Source organism: Pyrgilauda ruficollis, unplaced genomic scaffold, assembly GCF_017590135.1.
Source record: "Pyrgilauda ruficollis isolate IOZ18807 unplaced genomic scaffold, ASM1759013v1 scaffold44, whole genome shotgun sequence".
NCBI lineage: Eukaryota > Metazoa > Chordata > Aves > Passeriformes > Passeridae > Pyrgilauda > Pyrgilauda ruficollis.
Genome location: NW_024525934.1, coordinates 4,936,317 through 4,955,077, shown reverse-complemented (window position 1 = coordinate 4,955,077; position 18,761 = coordinate 4,936,317). Strand labels below are relative to the sequence as shown.

The window sequence follows — 18,761 nt, the reverse complement described above, 5'->3', positions numbered from 1 at the left end:
CCTATTACAAGAATGAATATGTCAATTTCTTAATTACACCCACGGAGCAATGATATCTTGACAGCTTCTGTCTATCTTTGTCACTGAACATATCTTGAGATCACCTCAAGGTCACCAGTGCAGTAGCAGTGGTTGAATAGGGAAAAGTCCTGCACCATTCAGGTCTCCAGAAGTGAAAGGGTGTTGGCTGAACTGGTGCCTTCTAAACTGGTGACTTCTTAATCCATTTAGGATTCAAGGTCCTGAGTTGTTTGGTGTATGTACTATTTCTTCAGATGACCGAGTCACCTGACATAATGTGGCTGGCAATGAAGATCCATTCAGGAGGACACACCTGGTGTTCTTTGGTGTTCTTTGGTCTTTTTTGCTCACCTAGCACTGACTAGTGCTTGTATAAATGACCTATATAAGTTGTTCATCATTCAACTACCATTAGGGCTAGGGGTAGTTATTTGGGTATTTTTAGCAGTTGTATTTCTTAGGCTGGGGCTCCATTACTGCTTCTAAATGAAAATTGGGATCTGTACTGGCATTTGAATATTTTTTTTCCTAAATTTTCAGCAGCTACAGCTTTTTCTTACAGTTGTTATAAGAGGTAAAAGCCCAAGTGGGTGGGTGTAATAATGCAAACAAAACCAAATAACTCATAGCTGCAAAACTGAAATTCAGCAAGAGAGAGACAAAATCAAAATATGACCATATGGAAACTCTACAATGTTGAAAATGTTTGTTTCTTTAATTCTGAGAGGGAAAAGGCAAAGATTTGTAAAAACCTTGATGAAAATATAAAATAAGCAACAAAGTAAATCACTGTAATAATTCTACATACACTTTATTCAAAAAGAACCCTTCCAGACAATATATGCACTTGAAAAACATATTGTTTGTGGAAAACTTTGGAAATACCATGAAGTTACTTAAATATACTGCTGCTCTTAGGTTGAAATACATAAAACCCATGGAATGGATTGAATCTATACCTATACAACCAAATTTATCTCTTAAATTAGTTTGATTGTCATAACAACCTATAAGAGACTGTAAAAGCCTACCAGCAGAGGCAGATCCTCTGGCATTCTTTAAAAGTGGAGCTCTTTCACCCACAAATTTAACTGACCTTCTTTCCCCCTGCCTTTCAGAAGCTACAGCTGCAAATGCCATCTGTATTAGCAATATAATGCACTGAATGACAGTTTGATCCTTTATCTGAGCTATTGGAACAAAGAATAAGTGGTTATTAAAATTATGACTGACTTTAGGGGTCAGTAATACTTGGCATTTATGTGAGACTTACTCTCAGAGAGCAGAAATAAACTCCATAGGCAAATGCCAAATGCAAGCTCACCCTCCACTGGTCATGGCTAATAACCTGCCCGTCACAGCAGAGGACAAAGGGTGGCTGTACAATAGAGCAGCCAGTCACCAGAGATTTCCCAGGAAACTTCACACAGCAGTGCTAGGCAGACTTGTGAGAAAGAGAGCTGATGTTGCGTTCCAGTACATATTAACAAGCTGTTGGGCCTAAAGTGCTGAATCCTGACTCCATTTGACAAACACTTCTCCTGTTGAATTCAGCAGAAGCTCAGCAGGGGTCAGTCTGTGGCTCAAACAGGAGGGCTAGTCAGCAGACAGCTATTTAAAAGTGATCACACTTAACAGCTTTGCTGTAGTCTTCCTCTTTTGCCTTCATCACTTTGGAGTTCACAAGGTCATTTCACTAATTATAGTGACAATCCATTTATCCATGAAATACTTGTAGACTGAGATGCCGTTTCAGATACAACGATTATGGTTACAATTGCAGAAGATTCGATGATTGCAAGCAAGTTAAGAGGAAGGAAGCAGGGAGAGAGGGAGAAGAAATCAAGCAATGCAGAGATCCCTGTTTGCTTCTTTATTTGTTTACACTAAACTATTTCTATTACACAATGTAGAAAGAAAATTATTTCCAAATGTTTCCATTCTGCAGTCTGTTTTTCTACAGCTGTAATTATTTAAGGACATAGGCACAGTAACTTCTGTAAGGAGGGGTAATACTCCCTGTCAGCTGGTATAGAATCTAATTTTCTAGCTATACTGATTGATCCAATAAAGGATTCCACCTCTACAAATTTTGTCACAGGAAATTGAGTGATGACTATTATTCTCTAATAAACTCCAAGCCAAAATCTCACATGTGATTTCTCAGCAGGAGAGGTAAAAAATAGACTTGACACCCTTTCTTGTCATTTTACTTCTGGGCTAAGACATGCTACTGATTGCTTTAGTTTTATCCTAGGGTCACCCTTTGTGTTTCACCAAGGATGCCCTAGGAAATCCAGCTCCCACTGGAAAAGTTTGGCAAATCAGCCTTTCCTCTCTGCAACACTTCACCTCTAACACTGGGCACCAATGTTCAGCTGGGACAAAAAGTACATTCCATACCACATTTACCACGGTTCTGCCTCAGACTTGTGCTAGAGTAAATAAGTAACATGCATCCGCCACAATCAAAGATTAAAACAATAGCATGTTCAGGAGGTCAACATTAAAAAATAAAAAGCTCCTTGAGAGAATACAAATAGGAGTTAAAACATAAAGACTGACAGTCCCCAGAGCCTCCACATTATAGAGCAATTGCCTGCTACAGGAGTGGTGATAAAACTCTCTTCTCTAGCCTGAAATAGACTTGAAAGCCTCAAAATCAACTACAAACAGAATCAGAAAATATGGTGTGTGGAAAGAAAAATTTTATTAACCTACCCAAAAGAAAACTCTCAGATAGGCCACTGAAAACAGGAGCATGCAGTACTGAGTGGTTAGGAGGAAAGTATTTTGTTTGCCCATACTAAAAAACCAAACAAATCTCTAAGTCTATCCATGCCTCAGCCACACCATGACAAGCTCGCTGAGTTTTCTGCCTCCAGCCACCAGCAGCCAGCAGTGCAAAGCTCCTTTCTTGATGGCCACTTTCCTTTTTCCATTGTTGCTCCCTCAGGTTCAGATAACCGTCTATTTTTGGAGGAGCAGAGCTCAGACCAAGAATTAAAAGTCATTGTCAAGGGCAGCTGGTTGTTGTACACTTCCAATACAAGACCTTTGTTCAAGCAAAAAAACATTTAAATCCCTCTTGCCTCATGTGCTCTGTGTGTTGAAGAATCCCTAAATTTAAATTAAAAAATGAAAACATAATCATTGCATTAAGAGTAATTAATGTATTCTATCCCTTTATCACAAAATGTGTTTTCCAGGTGGTGAGGTTTTTTCAGCTAATTTAATGTCCTATTAAGAGTATTCAAAGGAAGGATTAAAATTATAGTGAAAATGGGGAAATATCAGATTTAACACCAAAACTTGTAGATACAAAGATTTATAGTCTGAAGTTTTAAATAATTGTTCAAACTTATAAGAGACTGTTCAAAGCTGTAATTGAAAACTTCTGGAAATATTTATTATATGACCCATAACAATCATGGTAAGACTTGTAAAAGTTATTAGAGTTGTCAGCTTAGCACATAAAAGTCAAGACAATGTCACAGATATATCTCTTCTGTGTATATCACTATTGGCAAATTGAATTTAGGAATTTATAGGAATGCACTAGGAATTTGATGATTTGTTTTACCTATCTCTAGAAATGTCATTCATGTAAGTGTCAGCAGCTACTATAATGGAAATTATTAAAGAGATAAAAAGCTGCAGAACAGCTGCAACTGTCACCTCCCTATATCTCTCTTTCAGACCTTTTGTTTGGAAGGTCTGGCTTACATCTTGCCTTTCCTCGTTGCTTTATACAAGGCTATGTTCAAACTGGGAAAATTAGAAATCATCTCTAAGTCAAACAGTGTCTGAAATCTGTCCACAAATCGGTTCTCATTCTCCAGCCTAAATTTCATGGCCCACAGAATAACAGTATCATTCTTGCACAAGTGATCAAAAGTTAGGAGGAGTTCATCTAGGAATGGATGGTGGTAAACTACATCAGCAGCCATAATGTAGTCAAAGTGACAGGAAGACCTGGGAAAGTTCTTTTCCAGATCAATTCCCCAAGACAACTCCTTAACACAAGGCTGGTGTTTGCATTTCTGCTTTGTATTTTGGAGAATGTTGTACTGAAGGTTTCCCAGTAGTTCTGGCAAATCTGTGGCAGTCACAAAGGCACCTGTGACACAGAGAAAACAAATACAATATTTGAATATACATCAACTCTTGAGTAAAAGCCCATTCACAAAAGCCACTGCACAAGGAACTGATTTTTTCAGGTAACTCTCACTGAGGGCAATAAAAAAATGAAGATGTTTACAATAACTCTTAAATATTGTGTTTAAAATAAATATTTGCTTCCTCGTAGTTCTACTCTACAGAATGCCATCTAAATGCAGCTGGTGGGGAGAAATCAGATACTTACTGTATCTTGATACCACATTGGTTAAAAGCACAGTGGCTGACTAGGAATTGATGAATACCAATTACTGAATCCAAGAAGTCAGCATGAGATATAAGCATTACCTCAGGTTCTTCTCTTCTCACACAAGAAGCTTTCTCAGACTACCAAAAGCTAAAGTTCTGTTAAAATGCAGAACCCACTGACCTGGATTACTCTTGATGATGAATAGGGTGCCATGAGAGAAAACATAACAATGTCTGTAGCAGAAAGATCAAGCTGCTGAAAGAAAATACTGAAACACAAATGGATAGAATTGGATAGAAGGTGACCTGGCATCCAAGAGCTGTTTGGTCAAAGGAAGGGGATGCACTGGTCGTACTTACATCTGGCTCAATCTATTTGCCACTGATACCCTGCAAAGCCACTAATTTCTTATTTTGATCTCTATGTTTAATGACAACATATCTACTGGGACCTCCTTTATTGTATCAATACACACTCAGGAAAAAAAAAAAAAAAAAAAAAAAAACACAAAACCCCTAAAAAAAACACACCAAAGCTCGTTTCCAAACAAGCCTTTTAGAATTTACTGTTTCTTGCTCTTGGAAACTTTCAAACAACAGTCTCTTAGAAGGACCAAACCACATCATTTGTCCTCCATTATTCATCTGAGAGGTGTTTCCAAGAGCTTAAGAGAAATGTCACATACTCACCCAGCAAACTGGCTACTATGGAGACCAAGCCAGTTCCAGCTCCAATTTCAATCACATTTTTGTCAACCAAATTGCATTGTTTAGAATTAGTTTCCAAAAAATAACACAGAACAAGAGCCTGTAGGGGAGGAAATCCATGAACATACTGAACAAAATAATGAACTAAATCCCTCTACTAAACATGAATTGTCATTTAAAAGCATGCAAAAAAATTGTTGTCTGTTCAAATGGGCAATATTCATTCAAACACAATCCCTAAAGGACCACAGCGCATTATGTTCTTTGGGCTCTATAGGCCACAAAATAAATGCTACAAAATGCCCCCGTATAGGTCAGTGAATTATTACAGACAGAAGGAGCAACTACCATTAGATAATCTGTCACAAGATGTAACACGAGTTGTAAAATTCCGGTTACCAATCCTTGCTTATAACTGGACTTACTTCTGATTGAGTGAAAATGTGTCCTTCACAAAAACATCTTGATGTAAAGACTGCTTCTGAGAGAAAATCCATGACAATCCTTGTTAAGTTCTTCCAATAGTCAATTATTTCTGGCAATAACTAATTATTGTTAGGGTTCAAAAGGGGCAAATAGATTTACCCCCTTTTTTTCTGGTTCAGTTTGTTTGCAGTTTCTATTTGCTTACCTTGTTAAGCTTAGCAAACCTTCATAGTAAATATAGCCACAAAGAGCATTTACAACAGACTCCTTACACATGTATATATAATGTGATTAACTGATCAGTTAATCTTAAAGTGATTAAAAATCTTCAGCTTTTCTGCCTTACCTCACAATGACCAGTAAGTTTTAGTTCACTGGTGAAATAGAAATTGCTAATTTTACTTCTCTCATAAAAATAGTTTCCATATTTACTTCCATATTTTTTTCAGACTTTGATAGCTATATAATATCCAATGACAAATAAGATGATTGTTCTATGCTCTCACAATACAGATGACCATTTGGAAAGACAATCATTAGCGGCCTGCTCTGGCACAGCAAAATTAATTTTGCTTTTAACTAATTATGAATGAGAAGTAAAGGATCAGGGGGACTGCTGACCTAGTGTTAACATGCTAGAAAGTAAAACAAAGGGGTTTTTCCTACCTCTTAATTTAGAGCACAGAAGAGGAGGTAATCCAAACTGACATATATCATTTAATCAACAGCACTTTGATATAGAGATCAGTCTGTGAGAACCAGGAATAATTAAAGTCAGGCTCCTAAGGACTGGGTCTGATATTTGACATTATACTGACATTATATTTGACCTTATATTAGGATTTCCTCTTAGTTACATTAATTCTTATAATTCCTTCCCTCAGGGTTTTTCTGTATTCTATTGTAGAAACTGGCTGGCATAATCAAAGTTTCTGAGGGTTAAATCAGGGAAACTTTGAAATCTGCATTCCTTTCCATGAAACATGCAGAAACTTTATTTTCCTTAAAGTCCATGATTTTGTGTGAATAATTGGTAGTCAGCCAAACTTTCCATGAAGACATACACTGAGGTCACCAAAACATATAGTACAGATGACTAGTCCAGGTCTCCTAAAACCAGAAATATCATTTGGACTTCAAAGCAGAAGAGCAGGACAACTATCTTCAGCTGAACTATGGTCATACTTCTAAAAAATTGTATGATCCTAGGAGGCTCAGGCAGTTGGGAAAGAAATGGAGCATCCTGGGTCTCTCCTTTAGGGACAAAAATTTCATCATGCATTGTGGCACCTCCCTGGAGATTTCTTTCAGTCTTAACTACTTCAAAACAGCAAGTTTGCTGCTTTGGACAGATTCAAAATCTGAGTAAGACTACTTGTATGGTGAAAGCATTGATAGTTCTTATATAAAAAGCCAAGGAAAATTGTCCTCTCCAACTAGATTTCCAGCTGTTTAAGATACTGAAAGCTCCAGCTGAACATTTTCCCATGTCTATGTATTAACAAGGTAAATTTGTTCCTTACATGAGTAGGTTGAATAGCTTCTGTGAGTGCTAACACCTTGTGAGTTCATATCACAGTTGTTTCTGCAACCTGGATCTGTCTGCTACACAGCCATCTGCATTTATAAAATGTATAGAAATGCAATCATCATAAAACTGCCATATTTCTTTCAAAATATGCTGGTAATTGGCTAATAGGATTAAAAGCTACTAGCAAGCAAGGAGGGGACACAAGATCATACACCTTGGGTGATTGAGGCATGCACAAGAAATACCAAGTAAGTTTTGAGAAACATAAGTCCACACAAAACCAGGTTAAATTCAGGTTTGGAATTTGCAGAATAGAGACAGAGAAGCACAGAATTATTTCCTTGGGTTTATAACATATTTTAAAAATATATTTATTATACAAAACAAATACTAAAATGTTAGATGGCTCCAAAAATGAAAAATAACTACACTACAAAAATATCGTACCGATGGCCAGACGACTGCCCCGTAACAATCAGTGGCTTCTGTAATTCTTATCTCATGGCCAGCAAAGTGAAAGCCTTCCCAGGTCTTATAAGCTATATGATCAGGAAAAAAACGTCTCTCCATGATTTCTGCAACTATTTGTTCATCTTCTTTTTCCCCTGGAAGCAAAAGTATAAAATGTCAAAGAGGCTGAGTGGACTGATAATAAAACTACCAATTCATATTGAAAAGCTGATTTGGAAGCAAAAATATAAATTATATTAAAATACATTTCACCATTAATGGTCAGCATGGTACGCAGCTATTCTCCTGAATTCTAATTGAAATTTTCAGTGTGTGACTAAATATCTTCTTTCATGTTTCGCTGAAGCAGCCAAGTCCATACAAAGTAAAGAAGGGGAATGTTAGCATACACTGTTTTCCATTTCAGCAACCCAAAGGAAAATTTTAAACTTCTTCTTCCCTTCAAGAATAAATACCCTAGTATAGACACTCACAGCCTTATGCACCTGGATTTTTCATTATTCTCCATATCCTTTTACTGTTCACTTTCCCCATATTCTGGTTCTTTCTGACAGTAAACAAAAGGAGCCAGAATATCACTTATAAGTCTGTCACAAAACTTGTGAAACAGATCCTAGCAGCACAAATTATGACAGACAGGAGTGAAAGCACTCGTGTTGTCAGGAAAGCTTATCCACCCACCCCAACAGAGCCCTGTCAGAGGGATTCTTTCCAGCTGGCTTGATATCCTGAATGCCATCCCTGTTGCTAAGCAAAGAATATTTATGATAACTAACAAAATCCTGGATAACTGTTCTAACAGAAGAGGATTCATTCTTTTTTAGCGGAACACCAAGATAGTTTCAGTTTTGCCATCATCACACAAAACTGCACCACAATGTCAGAAAACAATATGTAAGTGAAACTGTCTAGAGCATTTTTTTAGCAAAGTCTAGATTCATTCCAAGTTTTCCCAGGAATTTTGCTTTCATAGCCAGCTATGGTCTGTTGGAAAAAAAAAAAAAAAAACATTGGAAAAATGTTTGCAAGTTACACCTTCTAGAAAGCATGCTAGAGATTTAGATAACCAAGTTACCATCTTGTCCGTTTGCAAGCTACACCTTCTAGAAAGCATGCTAGAGATTTAGATAACCAAGTTACCATCTTGTCCAAAGCAGAGGTTCTGTATCAAGCCTGCAGCTCCTATCAAAATCACAGATATTAATTTTGGGATCTGCTGGTTCTGGAAAATGAAACCTTTTATGCTTTCATCAACATAAAAGACTTTGCTCTACTGAAGATTCTTCACATTTTCTTCTCCCTTGAATCATTGCTGTCACAGGGCATAATGACCCCAAGTGTTGTCATTTATATTGCCATATGCCTCAGTATTTTTATTGTGATAACTTATGGACAAAGTCTCCCTTCCTTCCTTGGGATACAAGGCCTAAGGAACAAAAGCAAGGGTGAACAAAGAAAAAGATAATACCAGACAAAAAGATATCATGAAACTGCTCAAACTTATTAGCCAGTGCTGTGAGCTTGTATCTCAAATTTCAGCATCACAGGAAAATAGAGAATAGCAGCAAACACGGAAGAAAAACCAAAAATATTTGAATTTGTTATGTTGATATTAAGACACAAAACCCAACAAAAACTGACTAACCAACCACAGTACTTGTAGAATTTATTGCAGGGGGAAAGAACCCTAATCATGGAATATAGCAAAATTAAAAATAATATCATGCATATACTACTGGGAAAAAAGTTTTGATAAATTTTATTAATATAACTAAAATAAAATGCCCAACATTGAAACTATGGTATTTTAACATGTTGGGAAACAAGCAGTATGTGTCAGCCTCTTCAAGCCTCTGATGTTAAGCTGGGAGAAAACACATTCATCACTGTGCCTGTAATCAGGGAGCTCTTGACAAACATGAGCTAAGTGCCATGTTTATGGGAAATGCTGTTTCAGGGCAAAATTAGTCTTTCTCTTATGAAAGAAATAATAAAAAGCTGTCTTATTACACATATCATAAGTGTATTTAATAGATCATCCTGTTTCCAAGCATACCAGATATAGCCTGCTTTTAATCTCCTCTGATTGCTTAGAGCAGTCTGATCTTGTTCTGTGATCATTACTAGCTGTGGAAGTAAAAGCTATTCTTTCTATTACCTTTCAATTACAACCATTTTTCTTGATTTTCCTCCCTTGACATCTGTTTTGGATCCAATTTTGTTGAGAAGCTGGTAACTTATTAGGTCTTAACTTATAAAGCTCCTGAGAGAAGATCTATAAAACTTTAGCAGTACTACAGCTGCCCCTCTGGCACTCAATAAACATTTCCCCCCTATTCCCTACAGGATCAGCACACTTTCTACTTCAGGTTTGCATAGCACCTACACTTACAGAGTTTGTAAGCCACTGCTCTCTTCCTGAGCACTGTCTGTACCCCTGAAAGAAGAATCCCAAATCTGCTGATCAATAACACCTCTTGAATTTTTGCCCATCTTATCCTTTTGGTAATCTTCTAGGTGGCTTATCTGGAGAACCTTATGCTTTTTTTTTTTTTTTTTTTTCTTTCCCTTTAAGAAAACACTACTATTATGAAGAATCAAAATAATAACTGTTTCATCAGAGTTACCATATGTTAGACAAGGCCCAAAGGAGAAACTTTATCAGAAAACCAGGATGTTAATGATCCTGACAAAGAGAGCTGAAAAATAAGGAGTGCAGAGTTTTAGTCAGATTCACTTATTTCATACAACTTTCCCTTTGAACAGCAAAAAACACTCTTCTGTTTGCTGCTTCTTATCTTTCAGAACAACTTCTTGTGGGAGTGCACAAAAGGAAATGTTATTTTTTCTGTAACTGCCCTCAAAGCACTGAGAGTAGAAAAATAAAGAACTAGTGGGAAATCTTTTAAGTGACAGAAAAATTGTTGTAAGTAAAGTAAAAGAGTAAGTAAAATCCAAGTGAGATGAACTCTTTTAATATCTGAAAACATTAACGAAATTCTCCTGGTACTTTGATCAAACTAGTTCCTAAATAACAGGTGTAAAAAGCTGCAAGGGAGTTATTCTCCTGAAAGTGTTTACCTCTGTGTTAGTGAATATTCTCTTGCTCAGAAAAAAAAGCCCTGAAATTATGAGTCAATGAATGGACTCTAATGAAATTTTAAACAAAAAGAGATTACTCATCAGTAGAAGAGAGTAGAATAGGAGAAGAGGAGGCTTGACTGACCTGGCTATAAATTCTTGTAGGAATAGAAGTGCACAATGGGCATTTCCAGCAATACTACTGAAGCACAGATATTGAACCATCAGAACTTAAAAGTCTGCCAGGATTGGCTCCTCCCTTCTTCACATGAACACACAGGTTGTGTTTGACACGATAGGTTTGCCCTCACCCTCTTCTTTGATGTGGAGAAGTGTGGAAGTGGTATCCACACAGAACTATTTTCTTTGGCCTACTCATCTATTTGCATGAGCAAACACAGAAACCACTGGAGTTTCTAGTGCCAGAACCTTATTTATAGTAAGATGAAGCAGTGTGATCTATTCAAGGCAATATATAGAAACTGAGATAATTTTTCTTAGTGAAACATAGTGAACTCCTTTGTCTTGAACTTGTGTACAAAAAGTGCCCCAAATTCTTCAAGAATATCTTTCAGTTTCTTAAGACTTTTTGCCTAATAGGTTAATTACTTACAGTGTTCTTTGGAATATTTTAGATAGAACATTGATTATTGTGTGAGTCTAACATCTTTGGAGCATGTTCCACGAGTTCCCTTGATTTTACATTAATATCAGGACTGAGGGAAAACCTCATGTACTGTTGACATATCTTGCACTGAAATGAGCCTAAATATCATTCTCAAAGGCTAAGCAACTGAAATGCAAACAAAGTTTTCCAAACAGACGTACTAATCATGTGGAAAACTGGAGTTGTGAAGTCAGTGGCAGATTAGTTAGAGAAATGTGTGTGAAGCTCCAAAATCCTGTGTAGAGGATTTTGCTGACACATTCACACATCATGTTAAATAAATGTTTATATGCATAAAATGTTATACGTTAGAACAAAAGCTAAATAAACAGAATTATGTGACTTCTGCTAAGAGAAAGCTGAAGAAGTTCTTGAAGTAGGGAAGGGAAAGTAAAAAGAAAATAACAGGAAATAGACCAGGTCAGAATGGAAAAAATTTTAAACTGCAGCATCTTTTTCTATAAAAATGAAGGCAATCTTTATGTGCACAGTTTTGCTTAGAATTAGTAGAAATATTGCCTGTTTAGAAACAAGCTACATGATCAGTTATTTACACCACTTGTCACATAAAATCTAGATACCTGAACTAAAACATAGCTAAAAAAGTTAAAAGACCCTTCCACCATAAAAGCTGTGAAGAATATACTAGCACTCAATAGCTCCGTTTTCAAACTCTTTCACAAAAAACACATACAGTAACAAAACATACTCCAAGTACTTTGCTAGTGGATTAGAAGAAGAACTCATTCAGAAAAAATATTTTCACACATTGATTCATGGGAACAGCCTACAGGGAAGAAAAAAACATATTAGCCTCTTTTGAGTGTTGGCCTGACTCAGCTTAATCTCAGGAGGTCAAATGGTGTCACAGCCCAATGTCATAAGGAAATAAGATCCAGTCATCTGCTTCTCTCCTGCTTTGATGGATTTTCTCCAACTGGCAAAAGGAATGAAATCCAAGACTTTAGCATGAACTTGCCCTGACAAAGTTCAGCCCTACAGCAACATTTTCTCCCATCTTCAGAAGCAGTATACTCTCACCTGTAGAGGTTAGATTTAAAGTTTACCATTTAGCCTTATCCTTACAAGTATTTTAATACCATGCATCAACATGCATGGAATATGGTTTCTCTATTACTTCTCAGCAACTGCCTCTGCAAAGGAGGACTACCTGTGCTGGTATTACTCATTTAGAGATGCTAGAAAGTTTCTAAGAGATTCCAAGGTTCGTAATATCCAGGACTTTTCAGATCACTCTGGACACACAGGAGTGGAGTCATCCAAACTAAATATTTAAGAGGTATTTTATTTATATAATGTGGAAATAATATATATAATACATACTGTTTATATTAAAAGATATATTGTCACTATCTATGTATCCCAAAGTCAAGAGGATACCTGCAAAAAGATCAGTAAGGGAACAAACCTGCAACTAGTTCTGTGACTGTAAGAGATGACTGGAGAAGAGTTACATTGCTCCACTGATAGAAATTATCCAAAGGTATCCCAGTAATTCCATATGGGTATTTCCAATGTCTCATACCAAATTTATCCTAAAATTACACAGAGGTCACAATAGTAGGACTCTGGAGTGTCAGAATTTTTACTGAGCTACTGACATGTCAGGATCAGAGCCCTAGTCCTACAAGCACTACAGATGGCTCTGTGGAAACATACACAATCCTGAATCACAGCGCAGTCCCTAAATTTCAGGCATCATCACGTTAGTATTTTTATTTTTCATTCCACTTATTTCTATTTCTTATTTCTATTTTATTCCTTTTCAGCCTAAGGGCTGTCACAGGAAAGTGTTAGGAGGGCAAGCTAATCGTGCTCTTCACTTCACAGAAGTCAGATGTAACACACACCTTTCCAAGAATATAAAGCAAAGTACCTTTCCAGTATGTCTGAACTGCACAGTTATTTTTTCCTTACTTCATCCCTACCTACAGAAAGGGATATCATCCTGCAAGTGTAGGCATTCCACTACATTCATTACAAGCTCTGTCTGCTGAAGTGATAGCAATGAAGGCATGTATTATATTGATTAATCTGAGAGTCCACGTCAGGGTAACAAAATGCTTGAAACTTTATACTTTGAAATGCAGAAATACAAAACTGCAACCCACAGGCAGACTCTTCTCAGCCAAGAGACAAAATGCACTTAAGCCCAGAGCATGAGGACACAAGAACAAGAGAAGGGTTTGCTCACAATATCCAGTCAATGAAATTACGCAGGTTTGAGAGGTGTGTTTTCAGTTTCAAATTTACAACACTGATATCCCAGCCCTATCCAAGTCAAAGGTCATCTAGAAACCATTAAATGGCTGAAAATAGAAGTACTGTAGTCATTTTATCTCCTGAACACATAATGAATTTGTTTGCCAAGTACTTCCCTTGTTACTTCATCATGGTTGTCTGTCATTGAAAACATCTCCAAGTCCAGGCTCAAAAGCCATTTACTTTCTAAAAATAATTAAATTATGTCCATTTGACTGCAAAGCAGACTCTGTTTTTAAATTAGATGGTCTAATATACATTATAAAAGGCAGATAACTTCCTGACAGATAGGAAGAGACCTAAGAAAACACTGTCAGTATTCAGCTACCAATAATTCTTGATTTCTAAAACATTCCTTTGTATAAAGGACCTGAGCACCAACCCATGCAGTCATACCACTTTTCTTATGTAGAAGTTGAGATATATTATTTATTGTCAAAATGCAGCTACTGCAAAGGCTAAAGAAGTGAAAATAGGAAAGATGGGCACATTGTTGAGGCAGAAGAATAAGTTACTGATTTCCCTACAAAGGTCACGTATGCCTTGATTATTTGAGTGTTGCCTCCAACCTCTGTTCTATCCATACACAAGAAGCTTTCACTTGAGTTTAGCCATGTCTTAAGCAAAGATAGTGTGTCTACTTACTGAGAGGAGAGAAAGAAAACAGGGAAGTGTTAAATTAATAAGATAAGCCAGCAGGAAACCAGGACTGCAAAAATCATGCTAGAAGGATAGCAAGCAAGGAGAAGTCCAACTACAAATTGGGCACTCAGTTGTGAAGTGGCTGACTTGGGGTTCATACTCGGGTCCCAGGATGTTTTTCACATTTTATAACAAAGTCTTTGAAGTCAGTAAAAAAGCATCAGTGCAGAAGAGAATGAGAGAGATGAGAAGTATCTTTAGTAACCCAGGAAATATGAATGACTACCACTACCTCCTTCCAGCTGAATTATCTTAAATTGTAAGTTATAGGGTTAGGATGCTTTTCACTTGGCTCCCTTCCAAGTATGTCCCATTTAAGGCACCGCTCTGGACTCCACCAAGATGCTTTAAATGATGGCAGGAATTGCCATCAATTAGGACATCTGTCAGGCAGGGCAAGTAGAAGGAGTGTGTCCCTTCTAAAATGTCAGGATTTACGAGAAGGTTACTAGGTCAAAATTTTCTCAGATTTTTATGGATTAAAAACTGAGCCATGGCCAAGTGAAGTGAGACGATGGACTGTCAAGGACAAGTACACCTTGCAAACTTATTCTCCTCTTGTCTCAGAGATGATTCTGGGGTGAAATTATTCTGGAGTGAATTTACATAATGCAACTAGGGTAAAGTAATTTAGGTTCCCAAGAAATTAAGACAGGAGTGGTAGCATCTGGTCTCAGAAACATTTAGCCAAGGAGAGTTAAAGCTAATATGAGAAAATATGTGAGGAAAGAGAGACATCTAACAATACAGGTGTGGAGTACTGATTGTTTAAAGCCACAAAAGGAATGATCAGACCGGGTGAGGACTGACTTGTAAACTGAGAACCAGTAATAATAGGAATAATGAACAAAAATAAGGAGTTTTAAACTGGAAAATGTATGACAAGTAAATTAATAAACAAAGGGGAAGGCGCCAAATATAAAGAGCTCAGACTGTGAGGGTGGTGCAACACTGGAAGAGGTTGCCCAGAGAAATGATGGATGCCTCCATCCTTGGAAGTGTTCAGGGCCAGGTTGGATGGGACTTTGAGTGACCTGATCTAGTGGAAAGTGTCTCTGCCCATGGCAAGGGGTTTATAACTAGATGGTCTTTAAGGGCCTTTCCAACCCAAACCATTTTGTGAATCTATGATCCTATGACTGAGACTTGCAAAGAAACCGAACTGGAATAAGAACACTGAGAAACAGATACTGAGACTGGGCAGGTGGAATAATGAAATAGGAATGGGGAAAGCAGTAGAGAAAGAGGATGAGAACAAGGAAGGCACAGGCTCAAAGTAATTGAGCAGGAAAATCTCCATGCATCACATTCAGCACCCTTCCACCTCCAGAACCTGGCAGAGAATTTAAGATGGCAAAGTCTGTAAAGATATCCAATTCATGCCTCCTCATTCTCTTAGACTAATGTTTATAGACATGGAAGAGAACTACATGGCTCTACACAGACCACAACTCAGCTGAGATTTTACACAAAAATACTATGAAAAATAAAATAATTTTTCAAATGTCCTACTTTTGCATCAGCTGTAGAACATAACTAGACCCCATCGCAGAACATGTGCATTCGTCCTAATACCTTGTCTACTCTTGGTAACCACTAAAAAGGGGACAATTTATGAAGCTTTAGAATCCTCAAAGATGTGCAGCCACAAAAGTACTTAAGAGAAAACACTGCCAACAGCCCCTGAAGGTATTTGAAGGTAGGGTCTCAGGCTGTCTAGACAGAAATCAGGCTTGTAATAACCAATTCTCCTAACTGACAGCCTGTAAACAAACCTGTCTGAAAAGCTTGATTATAGTCACAGCTTCATTCCTTGGAACCAGACACAGGCAAGTAACTGGAAGACAGATTCCAGGCATCAGCAGGAAGCTGCCAGGACAAGAGTATGCAGGTATAACACACTTGAAATACCTCATGCATTGCTAGCATACTACAACAGTGCTTTCTGTTGCATTTTCTGTACAAATGCCATAAACACAGTTCCTCAGAAAAAAATTAATTAGAAGATAGCTCATTGTCAGCAAGACACTTTGTTCCTTATACTTAATAGTATTTTTAAATGCAACAAGGAAACATAGTGAAATAAGAAACACTTTACCCTCTTGTCTTTTGAATTCTCTGACCACTTGATTGTGTAAATGATTATGCTGTGATGATGTCAAATCCATACTATGCCACAAACCCTAGGACAGAGAAACACAAGTCTGTCTTAATAAAATTACTTGATTTCTTCTTTCACACATAAGCTTAATTAAAAAAAAATTACATGGATTATGCTACAATTTATTTCTATTGATAGTAAAGACGTGAAGACACATAAGTATTAATATTCAAGGCATAAAAGTATAAGACACAGCAAACTAGTTCAACTGTTATATTCTCACAGAGGAAAAAGAACAGATTAAAAACAAAGAACTAAACCAAAGTTTTGATTGATGTTTACATCTATCTTATGAAATTAAAATCAATTAAAATCAGGTTTGGTAGGCTTATAAAGGACTGAAAGGAAAGGTAGAAACAAATCCTCGAAAGAGAAGAAAAATTGCACCAATGTGATCTAATCTTGTTTGAATTAATTGGCTTGGAAGGGAAGGAAACAATCTAACAGTAAAAGCTGGACAGGAGAATAAGGGAGCAAGATCTACAAATAACATGCTGAACAGAAAGAATATGTGCCTATATGAACAAGCAGCATGCTGTAGAAAAAAGTAGTAGGAAAAGTGGGACAGAGGACAATACCATTTTCAGCTGTCTGCCGAAAAGCAGACAGAAAACCAATAGTCTCCAATTCTTGATATTTTACAATCAGAAAGAACACTGAGTGCACAGAAAAAAAAAAAAACCCGGAGCACAAAAAAAAAAAAAAAAAAAAAAAAAAAAAAAACCAAACAAACTACAAAAAAAACCCACAAAAAACCAAAACAACCCCCCCAAAAAAAACACAACAAAACAAAATAAAACAAACAAACACCAAAAACCAAACCCTACACAATGCTTCAATTATTTTTGATATTTTGATACGATTTTTAAATGTCTACTCTTATGTGGAAATTTTTGCCAGGATAGTTACAGGCAGCATATAGTTAATAATCTACAGATGTCTAAACACCCAATAAGGATGTAATTAAATAAGGCAATGACTAAAAGAGTATCTCTCCATAGTGGGACCAAACAATAAAATGAAAGAAAAAAAAAAAAGGACAATCAAAATAAAAATATATTCTGAATATGAAATTGTCCTCACAGTGCAAAGTCTTAGGTAGGTTTTTCTCTCAAAACTTCAGGATCAAGAGGACAGTATGGAACAGCCCTCTCCTGTTTGAGAGGATGCACCTTACTCTCTTGACTTCACACCACAAAAGACACACAGGTTTAATGTTTAATTTTACTATTACAATACCAGCAGCCATTATCCTGTTTGAAGGTGAAAATAACTTAAGGGCTTTCTACATGTCACCATAGCACACAGAACAAAAATATTGCCATTTTATTTATGTCTAGACATGAACTTAGCAATAGGAGCATCATTAGACAGGCAACAGAAAGATACTCAGTGGGATTCAGTCTTTGTATGCCTCTTCAGAATAACAAGTGGCATAAGAAACTACAGGGATATTAAGCAGAAAATGTTACACACATTCATCAGCTTGTTGTCTATATCAGAAGTATTAAAAATGACAGATTTTCTTCTCATTAAAAGACAAAATAAAAGGTAAAATCACCCTACAGTACAAAGCCTTTGTATTTTGTGGTCCTCTGCATTTTTTATGTCATTCTAAAAATACCCTGAGGTGCCCTGAACTACACAGCAACCTAAAATAGTCCAACATGGGCATTCAGGAGCGCTACAAGCAACTAAACAGCGCTGAGCAGCTCAGTTACACCTTTTTAAGTGAATTATATAAACTAATTGAGCAAAAAGACAGAGACAAGCGAAACACCACGGGCATCCACCGCATTTCGGTCAACGTTACCTGAATCTCTCACAGCTTCCCAAAGGTGGTGCTCCAGCAGCAAAGTCCTTATCTTGCCGGTGGCTTCCCCCGCTGACAGCCGCAGGCAAAGGCGTGTTCCGAAGGCTGTGTCACGCACTGCCAACATCATCCCCACACCGGGAGCGATCACAAACCCCGACAGCTGCAGCCCGAGCACAAAGAGGGCACCACACTGCCCTTACGTAAGGGAGCAATTTTGGAACAGCAAGAGACACCCCCTCAAGGGAGCCGCAAGCACAAAGTAACCAACTCGGCAGCACGGGTTACTAAATAAATAGTGGCAGGGTGTTTGCAACTCCTCACTGGTACTAAAAAGTAACCCAAGAGCACAAAGCCATTCTTCAGAGCCAAGAGGGTCTTCGGGAGAAAAATTTACCAAGGCGAAGGGGTGCTTTTGCAGCTGTGGCATAGGAATGCATGCTCCCGTTGGAATGCAGAACTGTAACAAGGTACACAACCCTCAAAATCCTAACCCCATGACACTGCTGTCACCCTGCAAAATTACAAA

At 37.3% G+C, this 18,761-nt stretch overlaps 1 protein-coding gene across 2 annotated transcripts; it reads right to left on the bottom strand.

The window, feature by feature from the left end:
• Positions 1–807: 807 nt before the first annotated feature.
• On the bottom strand, positions 808–18,393 carry LOC121359367 (protein-lysine methyltransferase METTL21E-like). 2 transcript variants are annotated; one of them, XM_041478279.1, is made up of 5 exons: positions 18,233–18,364; positions 16,357–16,441; positions 7,502–7,659; positions 5,080–5,197; positions 808–4,141 (listed from the first exon to the last, which is right to left on the bottom strand). In XM_041478279.1, the coding sequence occupies exons 2-5, from the start codon at positions 16,424–16,426 to the stop codon at positions 3,744–3,746; spliced, it is 744 nt and encodes a 247-aa protein (XP_041334213.1). In that variant the 5' UTR covers positions 16,427–16,441; positions 18,233–18,364; the 3' UTR covers positions 808–3,743. The 2 variants fall into 2 exon arrangements, with proteins under 2 accessions (XP_041334213.1, XP_041334212.1); XM_041478278.1 differs by lacking the exon at positions 16,357–16,441 and having other exon boundaries at positions 18,233–18,393.
• Between the last annotated feature and the right edge of the window lie 368 nt (positions 18,394–18,761).